The sequence below is a fragment of the Bubalus bubalis genome, chromosome 2 (genome assembly GCF_019923935.1).
Source record: "Bubalus bubalis isolate 160015118507 breed Murrah chromosome 2, NDDB_SH_1, whole genome shotgun sequence".
Taxonomy (NCBI): Eukaryota; Metazoa; Chordata; class Mammalia; order Artiodactyla; family Bovidae; genus Bubalus; species Bubalus bubalis.
The window spans coordinates 25,449,285-25,468,552 of record NC_059158.1 but is presented as its reverse complement, the minus strand read 5'-3'; the positions used below and the strand labels follow the sequence as shown (position 1 = coordinate 25,468,552).

Here is a 19,268-nt window from a genome sequence, read left to right as displayed (position 1 = left end):
TATTTCCCCATCTCCTTTGCTTTTAAATTTTTCTGTATTTCCCAAAATTATTGATATTAATTGAGAAATATATTCATGCAAAGAATAAAGAGAACAGACATAATATGGCCTTATTTTTAATAGAAGAAATGTCCTAAAATAGCAAAGGTTTTAGCCCAAATATTTTCAACATAAGACAAGGAGTAAGTAAATTAATAATCACTTAGTGATGGACTTAGAAGAATTATATAATGGAAAGTGAAGAACAGGACAGACACATTATGAGATTAGACTCTGAAGTAGAAAAAAATAGGAGCAAAATTTAAATAAATAATTTAAGTTTTCATAAAAATCAAGAAGAAAAATGAGAGTAGCTTAACTCAACTCCATTTGCCCACTCTAAATATATGAGAGACTTAGGCCTATAAAAGATCAGGAATTGAAGCTCCTGAGCCTTTTCATTTGTCATTATAACCAATCTTGGTTTTTCCTATTCTGTACCGCACAATCGCACTCATCTCACACACTAGTAAAGTAATGCTCAAAATTCTCCAAGCCAGGCTTCAGCAATACATGAACTGTGAACTTCCAGATGTTCAAGCTGGTTTTAGAAAAGGCAGAGGAACCAGAGATCAAATTGCCAACATCTGCTGGATCATGGAAAAAGGAAAAGAGTTCCAGAAAAACATCTATTTCTGCTTTATTGACTATGCCAAAGTCTTTGACTGTGTGGATCACAATAAACTGTTGAAAAATTCTTCAAGAGATGGGAATACCAGACCACCTGATCTGCCTCTTGAGACACCTGTATGCAGGTCAGGATAGAACTGGACATGGAACAACAGACTGGTTCCAAGTAGGAAAAGGAGTACGTCACGGCTGTATATTGTCACCCTGCTTATTTAACTTATTATACGCAGAGTACATAATGAGAAACGCTGGGCTGGAAGAAGCACAAGCTGAAATCAAGATTGCCGGGAGAAATATCAATAACCTCAATATGCAGATGACACCACCCTTATGGCAGAAAGTCAAGAGGAACTAAAAAGCCTCTTGATGAAAGTGAAAGAGGAGAGTGAAAAAGTTGGCTTAAAGCTCAACATTCAGAAAACTAAGATCATGGCATCTGGTCCCACCACTTCATAGAAAATAGATGGGGAAACAGTGGAAACAGTGTCAGACTTTATTTTTGGGGGGCTCCAAAATCACTGCAGATGGTGACTGCAGCCATGAAATTAAAAGACGCTTACTCCTTGGAAGGAAAGTTATGACCAACCTAGACAGCATATTAAAAAGCAGAGATATTACTTTGCCAACAAAGGTCCATCTAGTCAAGGCTATGGTTTTTCCAGTGGTCATGTATGGATGTAAGAGTTGGACTGTGAAGAAAGCTGAGCACCGAAGAATTGATGCTTTTGAACTGTGGTGTTGGAGAAGACTCTTGAGAGTCCCTTGGACTGCAAGGAGATCTAACCAGTCCATTCTAAAGGAGATCAGTCCTGGGTGTTCTTTGGAAGGACTGATGCTAAAGCTGAAACTCCAATACTTTGGCCACCTCATGTGAAGATGCTGGGAGGGCTTGGGGGCAGGAAGAGGAGGGGATGACAGAGGATGAGATGGCTGGATGGCATCACCGACTCGATGGACATGAGTTTGAGTGAACTCCGGGAGTTGGTGATGGACAGGGAGGCCTGGTGTGCTGCGATTCACGGGGTTGCAAAGAGTCGGACACGACTGAGCGACTGAACTGACTGAACTGAACTGATACCCTTGAAAGATATGCAAGTAAGAAGTTTAATCTTAAATGGTTACATGCTACTTATTAAACCATATTTTAAATTTCTGGTTAAAACCCAGAGGTTGTCAGAAAGAAAAAAAATTTTTTAAATTATGACAAAAGTTTTTTAATTGACAATTACAAATAAACGTTCTCTACTGCAAAAGGAACATGAGAGCTGACATGGTGGTTAGAGGTTTGAAATGGAGAAAGAATATTGAAAGACAGAAAAAAAGAAGAGAAACTTAAAATAGTAATCTTGAACTGGTGATCATTCTCCTAAAAGGTTGTGACTCTTACCCTAGTTAAGAATCTTAAAAACAAAAATTATTTCATCAGAAAAGTGAATTTCACTCATATAACCCATTAAACAGGCCTTCCTAAATGAAATCAACCTGGAATATTTACTGGAAGGACTGATACTAAAGTTAAAACTCCAATACTGTGGCCACTGGGAGGAGAAGGGGACAACAGAGGTTGAGATGGTTGGATGGCATCACCAACTCAATGGACATGAGTTTGACATGGGGTAGCAGAGACATGACTTAGCAACTGAACAATAACAACAACAACAAAAAAATGATCTCGATATTTAGGCTATTCAAGTGTAGTTAAGATTGAATTAATACAAATAGAATATTGATATAAGATGTAATGTTTCCCCAAAGTCCCTTTTCTGATGTTCCTAGTGGGGTTTTCAATGGGAACCAAGTACATAATTTTTTTAAATAATAACTTGTTTTATTTTCCTTTTTTAGTAATTGGTCCAGTGGCAGCTGGTAAGTTCTAATCGTCTTTCTCAGTTTCTTCTGGCCATCTGTAATACCTGTGTTCCTTTATTTGCCCTGATACTTTTAACATCTGAGCAGTCTGAACCCTGAGGGACTATTTTCCACCACTTTTCTTCCACACTTTTTAGTATTACTTTGGGTAATAAATAGTTTGGGGGGTTGTTAGGTTTGTGAGGTTTTAGGGAGGAGGGCTATAAATTAAAGGCCTACAGAAATAGGAAACCATATGTCAAGGATAAAGAAAAAAAAATGTTCCTTTGATTAGAGAATTAAGTTACAGAATAGAAACCAAGGGAAACAATGCTGGCAAAATACGCTGAAGTCAGATCACCAGAAAGACCATGGATATAACATAATAACAAATTTATATTTTAATCTGAAATATGGGGTCACAAAACAAAATTTCAAAAGATGAAAGGTGGAAAAATAAAATTAGAAAATATGAGTAAACTGAGAGTATAAGGAAGGACAGATGCACAAATGTAAACAAAGAAAAACAAATGAAAAATAAGTTGAATATAGAAAGAAAAGTTGATCTTTGTCCCCTCCTTCATCTCTAAACCTGAACCACCACTGCTGCTCAGAGACTAAACGTTAGGAGCACTGTTCTACAAGCCTTTTCTGATGCTCCCTCCTTGAAAGAACAGAATAGGAACTTATGTAATACTCAGGCAAACTTTTAAAAAATGAATACGTCTCCATTTTCCAAAAAAAGTTGGTCTGAATGGATCAACTGAAAAACAAAAATTACAAAACTCTGATGAATGAAATCAAATAACTAAGTAAATGGAAAGATAGTCCATGTTCATAACTAGAACAAGTCGGTTCTTCTCAAAGTAATCTATAGATTCAATGCAGTTTCAATCAAAATACTAGGAAGATATTTTGTAAATGCTGAAAAACTGATTCTAAAGTGTATATGAAGTAGCAAAAGACAGAAAAGCCAATACAATATATTGAAAGAGAAGAGCAAAATTGGAGGATCAACATTACCCAACTTAAAGACTTATATATAAAGCTATAGTAATCCAGACAGTGTGGTATTGGTGACAAAAATAACAAATAGATCAGTAGAACAGAATAGACAGCCCAGAAATAGCCCTACTTGTATATATAGAGTCAACTAATCTTTGACAAGGGACCAAAGACAGTATGATGGAGCAAAGATAAACTTCAACAAATGGTGTTGCAATACCTGCACATACACTTGCAAAAACTGAACCTTGACCCAGATCTTACTTAACTCAAAATGGATCACATCCCTAAATATAAAACCCAAAATTTTAACACTCCTTGGAGATAGCATAGGAGTAAATCTAGATGATGTTGGGAATGGCAATAACTTTCTAGATAAAAAACTAAGAGCAGAATTTATAAGAGAAATAATTGATAAGCTGACTTCTTTAAAGTTTTCTCCTCTGCAAAGGCACTATCAAGAGAATTATAAAATATGCTATGGACTGACAAAACATATTTGCAAAGACACTGTAATCTAAAACATACAAAGAACTCTTAAAATTCAATAATAAGAAAATCGGTTAAAAAATGAGCTAAAGACCTTAACAGATACCTCACCAAAGAAGATATATGGATGGCAAATAAACATTTTAAAAGATGTTCAACATCATATGTCACCAAGGAATGCGAATTAAAAATTAGATACCGCTGCATGCCTATTTAGAATGGTCAAAAATCAGAATACTGACAATACCAAATGCTGACACAGATATGAAGCAACTTTGCTGAAGGAAATGCAAAATGGTATAGCCATTTTGGAAGACAATTTGGCTGTTTCTTATAAGTCTAAACATACTCTCAACATACAATTTGGCAATCATGCTCCTTGGTATATACTCAAGGGATTCAAAACGTATGTCTAGACTAAAACCTGCACACAGATTTTCATAGCAGCTTCATTTGTAATCATCAAAACTTGGAAGCAAACAAGATGTTCTTCAAACTGTGGTACATCCAGGCAATGGAATATCATTCAACACTAAAAAGAAATGAGCTATAAAATCATGAAGAGACAGAGAGGAAACTTAAATGCATATTACTAAATAAAAGAAGCCAATCTGAAAAAGCTATATACTGTATAGTGAAGTGAAGTCACTCAGTCATGTTTGACTCTTTGCAACTCCATGGACTGTATAACCTGCCAGGCTCCTCTGTCCATGGGATTTTCCAGGCAAGAATACTGGAGTGGGTTGCCATTTCCTTCTCCAGGGAATCTTCCCAACTCCAAGGATCGAACCCAGGTCTCCCACATTGTAGGCAGATGCTTTTACTGTCTGAGCCACAAGGGAAGTATACTGTATGATCATATACTGTATGATCCCAACTATATGACATTCTTGAAAGACAAAATTATGGAGACAGTAAAAATATCAGTCATTTCCAGGAGTGAGGTGTGGAGTGGGGAAAGGTGTAAGGAAACATGAGTAGGTGGAGCATGATAATTTTGAGTGCAGTGAAATACTATGTACGATAATATAATGCTATACATGTCACTGAACATTTCCCCAAGCCCATAGAATATATCACACCAAAAGTGAATCATATGCATGAAACAGAACACTCAAAGTTGGTGCATTGGAACAACCCTGAGGGATGGTATGGGGAGGGAGGTGGGAAGGGGGCTCAGGATGGGGGACACATGTACACCCATGGCTGATTCATGTCAATGTATGGCAAAAACCAGTTTAATATTGTAATGTAATTAGCCTCCAATTGAAATAAATTATTTTTTAAGATATATATACATATATATAATGGAATATTCAGTTCAGTTCAGTTGCTCAATCATGTCCAGCTCTTTGCGACCCCATGGACTGTACCACACCAGGCCTCCCTGTCCATCACCAACTCCAAGAGTTTACTCAAATTCATGTCCATTGAGTTGGTGATGCCATCCAACCATCTCATCCTCTGTCATCTCCTTCTCCTCCTGCCCTCAATCTTTCCCAGCATCAGGGTCTTTTCAAATGAGTCAGTTCTTCGCATGAGGTGGCCAAAGTATTGGAGGTTCAGCTTCAACATCAGTCCTTCCAATGAACACCCAGGACTGATCTCCTTTAGGATGGACTGGCTGGATCTCTTTGCAGTCCAAGGGACTCTCAAGAGTCTTCCCCAACACCACAGTTCAAAAGCAGCAATTCTTCAGTGCTCAGCTTTCTTTATAGTCCAACTCTCACATCCATACATGACTACTGGAAAAACCATAGTCTTGACTAGGCAGACCTTTGTGGGCAAAGTAATGTCTCTGCTTTTAATTATGCTGTTTAGGTTGGTCATAACTTTCCTCCCAAGGGATAAGCGTCTTTTAATTTCATGGCTGAAATCCTACTCAACCATAAAAATGAAATATTGCCATTTGTGACATGGATGGATCTAGAGGCTATTATGCTAAGTGAAATAAATCAGACAAAGATTAAAAAAAAAGCGAATCATAATGCAAACTACAGACTTTGGATGAGTATGATATGTCAATCTATGTCAGTTTAACAAATGTACCACTCTGGTGGGGGATATTGATAATACAGAAGGTTGTGCGTCTGTAGCAGTAGAAGGAATATGGGAAATCATATTTTCTTCTTAAAATTGCTGTGAACTTAAAACTGCTCTTAAAAATGCTTACTAAAAATTAGCATAGTGTATTTTTAATGATCCAACTATGAAATTATAAGAAAAGTAAAAGAATATAAAATCTATACTATGAAAGTATCAATTTTTTTAAAGCAAGAGTGGGTAAATTAATATCACAAAAAGTAGACCTCAAAGCAAAACTTACCAGAAACAATGAAGGACATGACATTAAGATAAGAAAAAAATCAAAACACCAAGAAGACATAGAAATCCCAAATATGTATGCACCAAACAGAGCTTTAAAAAATACGGAAAAGAAAACTAATAGGAATGAGAAGAGAAACAATAAAACTCACAATTACAGCTGGGAAATTCAAAACCTCATTCTCAGCAACTGATAGAACTACGAAATAGAGCATGAAAGAGGTGAGAGAATTAGCCAGGCAGATATCTAAAGGGCAGTATCTCAGGCAGAGAGGACAATGAGCAAACCACTCTGTGATAGAAACATTTCTGAACTCTTTGAAGAAAAGCAGGAAATCACATGCAGCTGGAGCATAAAGAGATAAAGAGAAGCTATCAGAGAGCTATGAGGGGATAGATGTTCTAAGGCCTTCCTTGGAAAGGCACTGTAATGAGTTTGGCTTAAACAAGATGAGGAATCATTGGTAGATCTTAACTAGGCTGATCCGATCTGACTGAAACTTTAAAAGGATACCTGTAGCTACTATATTGGAAAGTTGACTGGCAGACAGGGGTGAAAGATCAGTTAGGGGAATGACAGTAACTTGAGTCACAGTGAGTCATTAAGGTAGCAGGAAGTTCCAGATTCTTACAACACATTGAGGAATCTGCTGTCCTACTATAGCACTCTATCCTACTAGAGATCTTGATGGTACCATGCTGCTGCTACTGCTGCTAAGTCACTTCAGTCGTATCTGACTCTGTGCGACCTCATAGACAGCAGCCCACCAGGCTCCCCGTCCCTGGGATTCTCCAGGCAAGAACACTGGAGTGGGTGGCCATTTCCTTCTCCAATGTGTGAAAGTGAAAAGTGAAACTGAAGTCGCTCAGTCGTGTCCGACTCCTAGCGACCCCATGGACTGCAGCCCACCAGGCTTTTCCATCCATGGTTTTTTCCAGGCAAGAGTACTGGAGTGGGTTGCCATTGCCTTCTCCGACATAAACATTAAATAGATTCAAAAACAAGATCCAACCATATTCTGCCCATAGGAGAATTATTTCAGCTCTAAACACACAGAGGCATGTGTGAAGTGAAGGGACAGAATAATATACTTCATGTAAGTGGAAACAAAAACAAAGCAGAGGTAGATATACTTCAGTTCAGTCCAGTTCAGTCGCTCAGTCATGTCCAACTCTTTGCGACCCCGTGGACTGCAGCCCGCCAGGCTTCCCAGTCCATAACCAACTCCCAGAGTTTACTCAAACTCATGTCCATTTAGTCGGTGATGCCATCCAACTATCTCATCCTCTGTCATCCCCTTCTCCTCCCACCTTCAATCTCTCCCAGCATCAGGGTCTTTCCTGATTCAGTTCTTCACATCAGGTAGACAAAGTATTGGAGGCTCAGCTTCAACATCAGTCCTTCCAATGAATATTCAGAACTGATTTCCTTTAGGATGGACTGGTTGGATCTCCTTGCAGTCCAAAGGACTCTCAAGACTCTTCTCCAACACCACAATTCATAAGCATTAATTCTTCGGCACTCAGCTTTCTTTGGAGAAGGAAATGGCAACCCGCTCCAGTATTCTTGCCTGGAAAATCCCATGGACGGAGGAGCCTGGTAGGCTGCAGTCCATGGGGTCGCTAAGAGTCGGACACGACTGAGCGACTTCACTTTTACTTTTCACTTTCATGCATTGGAGAAGGAAATGGCAGCCCACTCTAGTGTTCTTGCCTGGAGAATCTCAGGGATGGGGCAGCCTGGTGGGCTGCCATCTACGGGGTCACACAGAGTCTGAAGTGACTTAGCAGCAGCAGCAGCTTTCTTTATAGCCCAACTCTCATATCCATACATGACTACTGGAAAAACCATAACTTTGACTAGATGGACCTTTATTGGAAAAGCAATATCTCTGCTTTTAAATATGCTATCTAGGTTGGTCATAACTTTCCTTCCAAGGAGTAAGCATCCTAATTCCATGGCTGCAATCACCATCTGCAGTGATTTTGGAGCCCCCCAAAATAAAGTCTGACACTGTTTCCACTGTTTCCCCATCTATTTCCCATGAAGTGATGGGACCAGATGCCATGATCTTCGTTTTCTGAATGTTGAGATTTAAGCCAACTTTTTCACTCTCCTCTTTCACTTTCATCAAGAGGCTTTTTAGTACAGATCATAGGATAACACAAAAAGAAATAGAAGAAATCCAAATCAGGAAAGAAGTAAAACTGTCACTATTTATAGCTGGTATGATTTTATATATAGAAAATATCAAAGATGCAACCAAAAAACTTTTGGAACTAGTCAACAATTTCAGTAAGGCTTCCAACACAAAGGCTCCCCTGGTGGTTCAGACAGTAAAGCGTCTGCCTACATGTGGGAGACCCAGGTTCAATCCCTGGGTTGGGAAGATCCTCTGGAGAAGGAAATGGCAACCCACTCCATTATTCTTGCCTGGAAAATCCCATGGACAGAGCAGCCTGGTACGCTACAGTCCATGGGGTTGCAAAGAGTCAGACATGACTGAGCGACTTCACTTTCCCTTTCACTTTTCCAACACAAAATCAATATTTGGGAATCAATTGCACTTCTACACATTAATAATGAAACAACTAAAAAAGTAATAAAGACAACTTTCCCATTCACAGTAACATCAAAACCAATAAGATATCTAGGAACAAATTTAACAAAGGAAGGGAAATCACTGTACAACAGAAACTATTAACACTTTGCTAAAAGAAATCAAAGAAGAAACAATGGAAAGCCATCCAATGTTCATGGATCAGAAGAATTAATACTGTTAAAATGTTCACAATACCCAAAGCCATCTATAGGTTTCAAAACAATCCCCATTAAAATGGTATTCTTCATATTCAACACAAAAATAGAAGAAAAAAAAGTCTTAAAATTTGTATGGAACCACAAAGAACTCAAATCCTGATGGGAAAAAAACAAAACTAGATATGTCACATTTCCTGATCTCAAACTATATTACAAAACTATAGTAATTAAAACAGTATGGTACTGGCATAAAAATAAATTGATGTAACCAAATAGCTCAGAATTAAACCTTCACATACACAATCAATTAATATTCAACAAGGAAGCCAAGCACATCCAATGGGAAAAAGATAGTCTCTTCAGCAAATGGCATATCACCTCACAGCAGGTAGAATGGCTATACCCAAGAGTGTGAGATAACAAGTGTAACAAGGATGCAGAGAGAAGGGAAACCTTGTGTACTATTGATGGGAATGTAAATTAGTTCAATCACTATGGAAAACAATAAAGAGATTCCTCAAAAAATTAAAAGAGGATCTACCAAATTATCCAGCAATGCCTCTTCTGCTATATACCCAAAGAAAATGAGACAGGATATCAATGAGATATATGTATTCCAATGTTTATTGCATCATATTCACAATAGCCAAGATATGGAAACAACCCAAGTGCCCATCAATGGATGAATGAATAAAGAAGATGTGGCATACAATCATTCCTCTGTATTCATGGGTGCAGCATCTATGTATTCAACCAACCATGTATAGAAAACATTTGTGAATAAAAATGCCAGAAACTTCCAAAAAGCAAAACTTGAATTAGCCACATGCAAACAACTACTTACACAGCATTTACACTGTGTTAGGTACTATAATAAATCTAGAGATGATTTAAGTATACAGGAGGATGTTCATAGGTTATATGCAAATATGACACCATTTTATAATAAGAAACGTGAGCTCCATGGATTTAGGCAGGGGGTGCAGAGAATAAAATATCTCCCACAGATACTGAGGGATGACTGTATGTATACAATGAAATATTATTCACAGTCATGAGAAAGCACATATCACCATTTGCAACAATATGGATGGACCATGAGTATATTATGCTAAGTGGATAAGTGAGAGACAGAGGAAGTAAAGTACTACATGTACTCTATATGTGGAATCTAAAAAAGTCAAACTAGTAAAAAACAGAAGTAAAATGGTGGTTACCAGGGAATTGGGGGTGCGGGTATAGAGAGATGCTTAAGGATACAAACTTGCAACAAGTAGTAAATAAGATCTGGAGATCTGATACACAGTATAGTGAATATAGACAACAAAACTATAACTGTCAAACTTGCTAAGAGACTACAACATAAGAATTCCAACCACTAAAAAGAAAGGATCATTATGTCATGTGATAGAGTTGCTAATGATCCTGCCAAGACTGTCATATTACAATATATAAAATACATCAAATTAACATGTATATTTCAAATTTGTATAATGTATGTCAATTATATATATTCATTAAAACATCTTTAAATAAAGTAGCTAATCACAACAGACCAAGAGAAGGGGGAAGGGAAAAGAAGGTTCTCCATATTCAAATAAACTTAATTTGAATTAAATTTAAATTAAATTCAAAGAACTTAATTGTTCATGACACAGATTGCAACCAGTGCAGAGGATTGAGGGTTGAAGAAGGAAAACCCAATACCTACTGCTGTGTTTATCTTTGTCTCTTTCAGTGGACAGTTCTGGAAAAGTCAGTAAGTTTGGATCATTTCCTTTCCTTACCCATTTCTGTGTCTAGATACTTTGAGTTTTTGTTCCCAGATATTTTTGTATTCCAAGTTCTTCTACCTTAATCAGTATTTCTTAAATAAGTGATTTTCTCTTACTTTTATTTCCTTTTCTCTATTTTTTCTTTGTCACCAAATATAATGGTCTTATAGTTGGTTCTGATTATTTACTACCAAACATTATTGGCAGTGTATATTCCCAGCTAGTCTGTCACAAAAGAGTCTGTTTTCTTCGTGCTGAAATCTGGCAATAGATAATTTTTACTAAAAAAAAAAAAAAAAAAACCTAGGATTGACATAATGAGAGATGTCAGAAAAAGATGGTGATTTTGATAACTGACTAATGATACATATTTTTCAAACTGAAGTAAAGTGGGTAAAAATCTGACTTGTAAGAGAATAATGAAGGGTGGGAAATTGTTTGAATTTTGGTAGAATATTACTTACCCACAGATTCAAATCCACTAAATGGCTTTCTAATGTTACTTCTCTATGGAGTAACATATGGAGTTTTGGCCACCAGGATTCCTGAGTATGAAACAGAGGGCTTTTTACTCCCTGGAAGTCCTATTTCTGAATTCACCAACAAAGATAGTGAAGGACAGAGAAGCCTGGCATGCTAATGTCCATGGGGTCACAAACAGTTGGACATGACTTAGGACTGAACAACAACCTACAAAGGGTATCATTGAGAATTGGGTTCTTCTTGAGTTATAAAATTCCCACTGACTTCCTTTTGTGTTTCATTTTTAGCACTATCTCCTATGGGTAAGTTCATTATCTATTCACAACTTTGATATTTTACATTATTTATAGTTATTGTCTGACCTGATTGTTTTTACTCCCCAAATAGTCTTGTGCTTCCAAGGTCATTTTAAATGTCCCTATTCTCCAGAATTTTCCAACACTTTCAGCAACTATTTTTGGAGAGGTTGCTGTAGAGGAGATCAAGTTTACACAAAAGGGTGTGATAGATTACTAAGTTGTAGGTATTGCTATTCATCAATACCACTGGAAAACACACTGGAGACAAATTTTGCTTTATGTCATATATCAGTACAGTTCAGTTGCTCAGTCGTGTCTGACTATTTGCAACCCCATGGACTGCAGCATGCCAGGCTTCCCAGTCCATCACCAATGCCTGGAGCTTGCTCAAACTCATGTCCATTGAGTCAGTGATGCCATCCAACTATCTCATCCTCTGTCATCCCCTTCTCCTGATGTCTTCAATCTTTCCCAGCATTAGGGTCTTTTCTAATGAATCAGCTCTTCTCATCAGGTGGCCAAAGTATTGAAGCTTCAGTTTAAGCATCAGTCCTTCCAATGAATATTCAGGATTGATTTCCTTTAGGACTGACTGGTTTGATCTCCTTGCAGTCCAAGGAACTCTCAAGAGTCTTCTTCAACATATGTCATAGATATATGACACCAATTTTTGAAACAATACTTTAGCATTTTTTATACTATGTTCCTAAAGCCAAGACAGACTTCTAAGAGCCCTCTAGCTCTTATTTCAAATAAAAAAATAATGGACTAAGAAAATAGAAAAAAAAATTTAAGATTTTTAAAAGGGTACTATAACTGGATGCTTGGGGCTGGTGCACTGGGACGACCCAGAGGGATGGTATGGGGAGGGAGGAGGGAGGAGAGTTCAGGATGGGGAACACATGTATACCTGTGGCAGATTCATTTTGATATTTGGCAAAATTAATACAGTTATGTAAAGTTTAAAAATAAAATAAAATTAAAAAAAAAATAAAAGGGTACTATAGTATCTGGCCATCTGAAAAGGAATCTCCTTACTGACTCCCAGGAAAATACAATGAAAGACTGATTTATGAATTCTGTTAGCTCTTTGCTGGTAATTTAGAACTCTATTTTAGTTATAAGTGAAGTTCAACTGAATCATATTGATAAGAAAAAGAAAACTACTTAAAAACAAAATTTTATGTACTTCCTGTTGCCTTCTAAATAACTTTACCTTTGAGAGATATAGTAGGTATTGAGCACCTCTTATATACTGTGCACTGTGCTAGGCACTAGAGAAGGAAATGGAAACCCACTCCAGTATTCTTGCCTGGAGAATCCATGGACAGGGGAGCCTTTTGGGCTGCAATCCATATAGTCCATACAGGGTCACACAGATTCGGACATGACTGAACTGACTTAGCATGCATGCATGCGTGTGCTAGGCATTTTCAAAAACATTATGTCTTATTTCTACTATAGCCCTGCCTGGAAACTATTATTATCCCCCACTTTACAGATCAGGAAAATGGTTCAGACATGCCAAGTTAAAAGAATTTGTAAACGGCAATGTCAGGACCTAAAACCAGGATTTCTTGTCTCTGAAGTACACACCTTTTCCACATCAACACATCGCCTCCTATACTGAACCACCAATGCCTTTTTTGTAATTAGACCTGAAACCTTATCTACAAATCATATATTTTTAAATGCAAATATATACCTACTAGAAAAGCTATATAATTAAATGTGTAAAGAATCCTTTTAAAAATAGAAGACAACTCATTTAAATCGATTAAGCTTTTAACTTTTTTAAATTCAGATTTGTCTATTTCAGCATTATTTAACTAAGAGCTCAATTCTTCAATGAAATCTTATAAAACAAAATAGAACAATAACTTAAAACTATGAAAAATTTCACCATAAGAAACAATATTTAAATGTCATGGGATGCATTTCAAGTCTCTCAAACCTTTCTAACCACTGGTAAACATAAAATATGTCTTTATATTTAATCATATTTAAGGCTTACTGTTCTTTCTCAGTTCACACTTAGAAGGAGGGTGGGTTTGTGGGTGGGGGAAGGAGGCAAAATTGAAAGGGACAATTATTTTCTTTTGATTCACAGAACAAGAAACTACATTCAGACTAGTCCTGAGGTATCTGTAGCTCTCAAATGCCCTCCCCACATGGGGAAGGTGATAATACTGTGTATGTTTTCCTAACAAAAAGAAAAGTGGGCTATGGGAAGGGATTGCAGGGGGATTCATTTTTAATGAATATTTCTTAATTGCCAGCTTAATCTTTTAAATTATTTCCTGGTGAAAGATATGTTCTTATTGACAATATTTCAAACATATTCTTCCCAGTTGATATTTTCAGTGCAAAGAAGTTAAGATTCAATTCATAGTTCAAAAAAGATTTAAGACAGATCAGCCCATCAAACTTCATCATCCTCTCAAGCTGAGTTTATTTTCTCACCTCCACTTTCAACTAATAAGTATATGATCTTTCAAAACTTAACCCAAAGCCTGAGAACTATGATTCATCTCTCCAATACTTAAAGATCTTTTAGAGTCTACATCTGATTGTGCTCTAACGATCACTAAATTAAAAACCTAATAAGATTAACATCCAACAAAGCCCATGATCTATTTTCTACCTTATTTAACTATCACAGAATTAGAATTATTAATGTGACAGTTGTTTCATGATATCACTTAGCTTTAGCAAAAATTAACCCAATTTAAAGTTTTTAATCAGTTTGAATATAATGATCACTAAAATTTTAATTAAGTCTTTTGATTATACTATAATTTTGCTGTATAGGCTATTGCCTGCAATAAATAGACTTTCAACCAGAGCTTACAAATTTTTACAATATGGAGATTATGTGGTTCAAGGGAAAGAAAAGATTTATGTATCATCTAGAAATCTAGGAGAAGGGAGAGACGAACTTAAAATTTGATGAAAGAATGATCTGTGGCTTACTTCTGCAATTCAAAGTTGAAATGGGGTAAATTTCACTTTATGGGATAACTAGTTTTCTAAAAATAAATCCTAGAAAATCTATTTCTGTTAATTAACTTTAAAGTAGAAAATATATAGCAAAGATATTAAAATAACCAAGGGTATGAAGATACTGTTAGAAGTAACTAAGAGGTATTTTAGATTAGAAGGTTCAGTAGAAAAGCATGCTCTTTACCACACCACACGCCCAAACAAAGTGTCCACTGGTAGTGCTGTCAAAATCAAAATATTCTGGATTTTCTCAATACAGAAATGCTTAAGATATATTACCACTGATTTTCATTAGAAAGTTGGAAATGGGTTTTTCTAGAATAAAATATCCATATTAATATCTTGCTGAGCAGTACTAGGAAAGAAAATATACAAAAGGGCTCAAAAAGCATTACTGCAGGGTTCTTAATGTTATATTTATCTTGGTGTCAAAGTCTTAAAATACCAAACAGAAAACACTGAATTACAATATCCAGTTTGATTCAGAGTTACCTTCTTACCTAATTCAAGTATCTCACTTATTTATAACTAGTAGAATTCAGCTTTGTATATATTAATTTTTCAAACATCAAACCCTAAGTGTACCAAAGAGCTTCCTATATTAAAAACTGAAGTTAAATTTTAAGCAGTAAATCTTTCTGTAATGCAATTAACCATTTCTCTAAATTATTTGGTTGGAACTAAGAATGTCTTGATAGATCACAGAGAGTTTTGATAGATCAGAGACAGAGACAGACAGACAACGTGTCTGTCTCATGTGGCAGTAATAATAGTTAACATTTATTCACTACATACTGTGTTTGATGCACTGAACTGACTGCTTAACTTAGATAGTATTGATATTTAATCCTCCTTATACTTCTGTGAAGTAGCTACTTATACTTCTGTGAAGTACCTGTTCTCATTTTACAGATTAGAAAGTTTCCCCAAGATCACCCAGCTAGTCAAGTATGGAGTCCGATTTAAAACAGTCTGTCTCTAAAGGCCATGCTCCTTAAACACTGTCTAGAATCCTTAAACAGCTGAACAAAGTGGGCAGAAAAGACTAAATATGAAAAAAGTAAGTCTTTGGGGATTAACCGATTTACCCAAATAAACCCAGGTAACAGGTATGTTTTTAAGTCTTAAATTCAGTATTCTTTCTATGCCATTAAATATTAAATATTGGATTTGCTCAAAGCAAGGCATGCCTCTGCTTCATGGCAAGAACCTACACAATTTTCCTTGGTACTACAGATACTGTTTTTTCTCAATCCAGGGAATCAAACCATCAAAAAAAAAAAAAGGCAAAAACTAACAAATTCAAGTTTATAGAACACACAGAAATTGAGACACAACAGAGTTGATTTACCTATACATGAAAAAAAGGACTTGAAATTTTTGCATAATGCATTAGCAGGTGTCTAGGGTATAGATTAAAACTGACCTTTGAAGTCTGACTGCTGCTGCTAAGTCGCTTTAGTCGTGTCCAACTCTGTGCAACCCCATAGACGGCAGCCCACCATGCTGCCCCGTCCCTGGGATTCTCCAGGCAAGAACACTGGAGTGGGTTGCCATTTCCTTCTCCAATGCATGAAAGTGAAAAGTGAAAGGGAAGTCGCTCAGTCATGTCTGACTCTTCGCAACCCCATGGACTGCAGCCTACCAGACTCCTCCATCCATGGGATTTTCCAGGCAAGAGTACCGGAGTGGGGTGCCATCGCCTTCTCCTACTCAGGTTCAAATCCCAGCTCCACCACCTACTAACTTCATGACCATATTCATTTAAAAATTCTGTACCTTAGTTTATTAATCTGTAAAATAGGGATAGTAATAGTATCTACCCTATATGGTTTTTGTGAGGATTAAATGAGTTAATACATACAAAGTGCTCAGGACACTACTGCCTGGTATATGGTAAGCACTAAATAATTATCAGCTAGCACTAGCATTACTTTTGCATATTAATGAGATAAGCTTTTATTCAATAGGAAAAGCATATTTTGAATTTCTTCTTTCTATTTTAAGAAACAATCATTGCTTTCTATAATTTTTCTAAAATTAACTTCTATTTCTTTTTGGAATACATCCTCCATTAGCTATCAAATATTATTTATTAGACACAATATATTGAACAAATGCCAGTTCATTTTGAAAACATTTTACCTTTTCTTCCATTAATCTTTTGATTTATTGAAAGAAGTCTGGAAAGTTATCGATATTTATATAATTTTATGTGTAGAGTTTCCCCATTTTATATTTTGAGGAAAATCTCAACTTATCTCCACAAGTTATCTCCACTTGTCAGTTTTATGTAGGAATAAAACAAAAATACTTGATATCTGAATCATGCACTTTTGTTGTGTGCTCAGTTATATTTCCAGGTTACATGGATGGAGAACTTATAAAAAAATCAGATTCCAAAGCCCAGATTCTAAAAAGTGGAAGCACTACAAAGTTTCAGAGTAGCCAAGAAGAAAACAAGGAAGAACTACAGAAAAAAATCTCATTTACAGATTCTGATGAAGTCGTGATAGCAGAGCACAAAAGAGAATTAAGCAATTTCCAAGATGTTGAGTTGCAGAAACGTAAGATAGAAATGGAAGTCAAGGTAAAAGACAGTAATGCTGAGATAATGAAAAGACAGGAATCCCAAGAAAAAGTGAGAGACATGAAAATGCCAAGAGAAGCAGCAGCCCAGGTAGAGAAGAGTGAGGCTGAAATACAGCAAGGACAGGAAGCCAAAGTAGAAAAGAATGAGGCCGCAACAGCACAAGGACAGGAAGCCCAAGTAAAGAAAAGTGAAGTCAAAATACCAAAAGGACAGGAAGCCCAAAAAGAGGAGAGTGAAGCCAAAATACCAAAAGGACAGGAAGCCCAAGTAGAAAAGAGTGAGGCCCAAGTTCCACAAGGACAGGAAGCCCAAGTAGAGGAACGTAAAGTTGAAATACCACAAGGACAGGACGCCCAAGCAGAGAAAAGTGAAGCCAAAATACCAAAAGGACAGGAAGCCCAAGTAGAAAAGAGTGAGGCCCAAGTTCCACAAGGACAGGAAGCCCAAGTAGAGGAACATAAAGTTGAAATACCACAAGGACAGGACACCCAAGCAGAGGAAAGTGAAGCCAAAATACAAAAAGGACAGGATGTCGAAGTGGAAAAGAGTGAGACCAAAGCATCACAAGGACAGGAAGTCCAAGTAGAGAAAAGTGAATCCAAAATACCAATAGGACAGGAAGCCCAAGTAGAAAAGAGTGAGGCCAAAGTACCACAAGGACAGGAAGCCCAAGTAGAGAAAAGTAAAGCTGAAATACCACAAGGACAGGACGCCCAAACAGAGGAAAGTGAAGCCAAGATACCAAAAGGACAGGGGCCCAAAGTAAAGAAGAGTGAAACCAGAATACCAAAAGGACAGGGGTCCCAAGTAAAGAAGAGTGAAACCAGAATACCAATAGGACAAGGGTCCCAAGTAAAGAAGAATGAGACCAGAATACCAATAGGACAAGGGTCCCAAGTAAAGAAGAATGAGACCAGAATACCAATAGGACAAGGGTCCCAAGTGAAAAAGAATGAGACCAGAATACCAATAGGGCAGGGGTCCCAAGTAAAGAAGAGTGAAACTAGAATACCAATAGGACAAGGGTCCCAAGTAAAGAAGAATGAGACCAGAATACCAATAGGACAAGGGTCCCAAGTAAAGAAGAATGAGACCAGAATACCAATAGGGCAGGGGTCCCAAGTAAAGAAGAGTGAGACCAGAATACTAAAAGGACAGGGGTCCCAAGTAAAGAAGAGTGAAACTAGAATACCAATAGGGCAGGGGTCCCAAGTAAGGAAGAATGAGACCAGAATACCAATAGGGCAGGGGTCCCAAGTAAAGAAGAGTGAGACCAGAATACCAATAGGGCAGGGGTCCCAAGTGAAGAATGAAACCAGAATACCAATAGGGCAGGGGTCCCAAGTAGAGAAGAGTGAGACCAGAATATCAAATGGACAAACAGCCCAAGAAAAGGAGAGTTCAGAAGACAAAGAAAAGCAAGACAATGAAAAGAGAGATACAGGGAAAGATAAAGAAGAAAATGATGCCAAAAACAAGAATGTTCATGGAGAAAAGGACAAAGTTCAAGGAAATAATAACTTGACAATCAAGGATAAAAAAGTGGAAACTTCACAAAGGCGCAAAACCAAGTAAAGCTTTCCTTGCTTGTAAAGTACAACAAAAAGGAAGAGCAGTGGTAAATAAAAGGCCCATAAGACAACTGATTATTATGACTTCTGTCCTCCAAATACAAGTCATATCCTAGCCACTACTCAACTGTATCATAGTAGATTGCCTTTAAACTATACATCTGCAGAGTTTCTGCTATTCGGAAGTTTCAACAGTTTTAGACCTCTTCAGTCACAAACCTCAACTTCCACCTCTGTTGTAAGTTGATACTTAGATTTACTCAGTCAATAAAGACTGGATACTTTCTGAAATAAAACATTTCTATTTTAAAAATTAAAATAATTTCCTTTGACAAATATTTTATCTTTGTGATAGCCTGACCAATCAATCAACCAGCAATTCCTCCTGGTGGATCTGTTTGCAAGGCACTGTTCTAGTAATAAGGGGTGGACAGAAAAATATGAGTC

At 37.0% G+C, this 19,268-nt stretch overlaps 1 protein-coding gene across 1 annotated transcript in view; it reads left to right on the top strand.

The window, feature by feature from the left end:
* The window catches only part of TSBP1 (testis expressed basic protein 1), a 62,999-nt gene extending 43,954 nt beyond the window's left edge, over positions 1 to 19,045 (top strand). The window contains exons 29-32 of the mRNA XM_044928936.2: positions 2,515 to 2,535; positions 10,836 to 10,856; positions 11,643 to 11,657; positions 17,009 to 19,045. Coding sequence (XP_044784871.2) covers positions 2,515 to 2,535; positions 10,836 to 10,856; positions 11,643 to 11,657; positions 17,009 to 18,825 — 1,874 coding nt within the window. The 3' untranslated portion in view covers positions 18,826 to 19,045. The remainder of the gene's footprint in view (positions 1 to 2,514; positions 2,536 to 10,835; positions 10,857 to 11,642; positions 11,658 to 17,008) is intronic.
* The last annotated feature ends 223 nt before the right edge of the window (positions 19,046 to 19,268 follow it).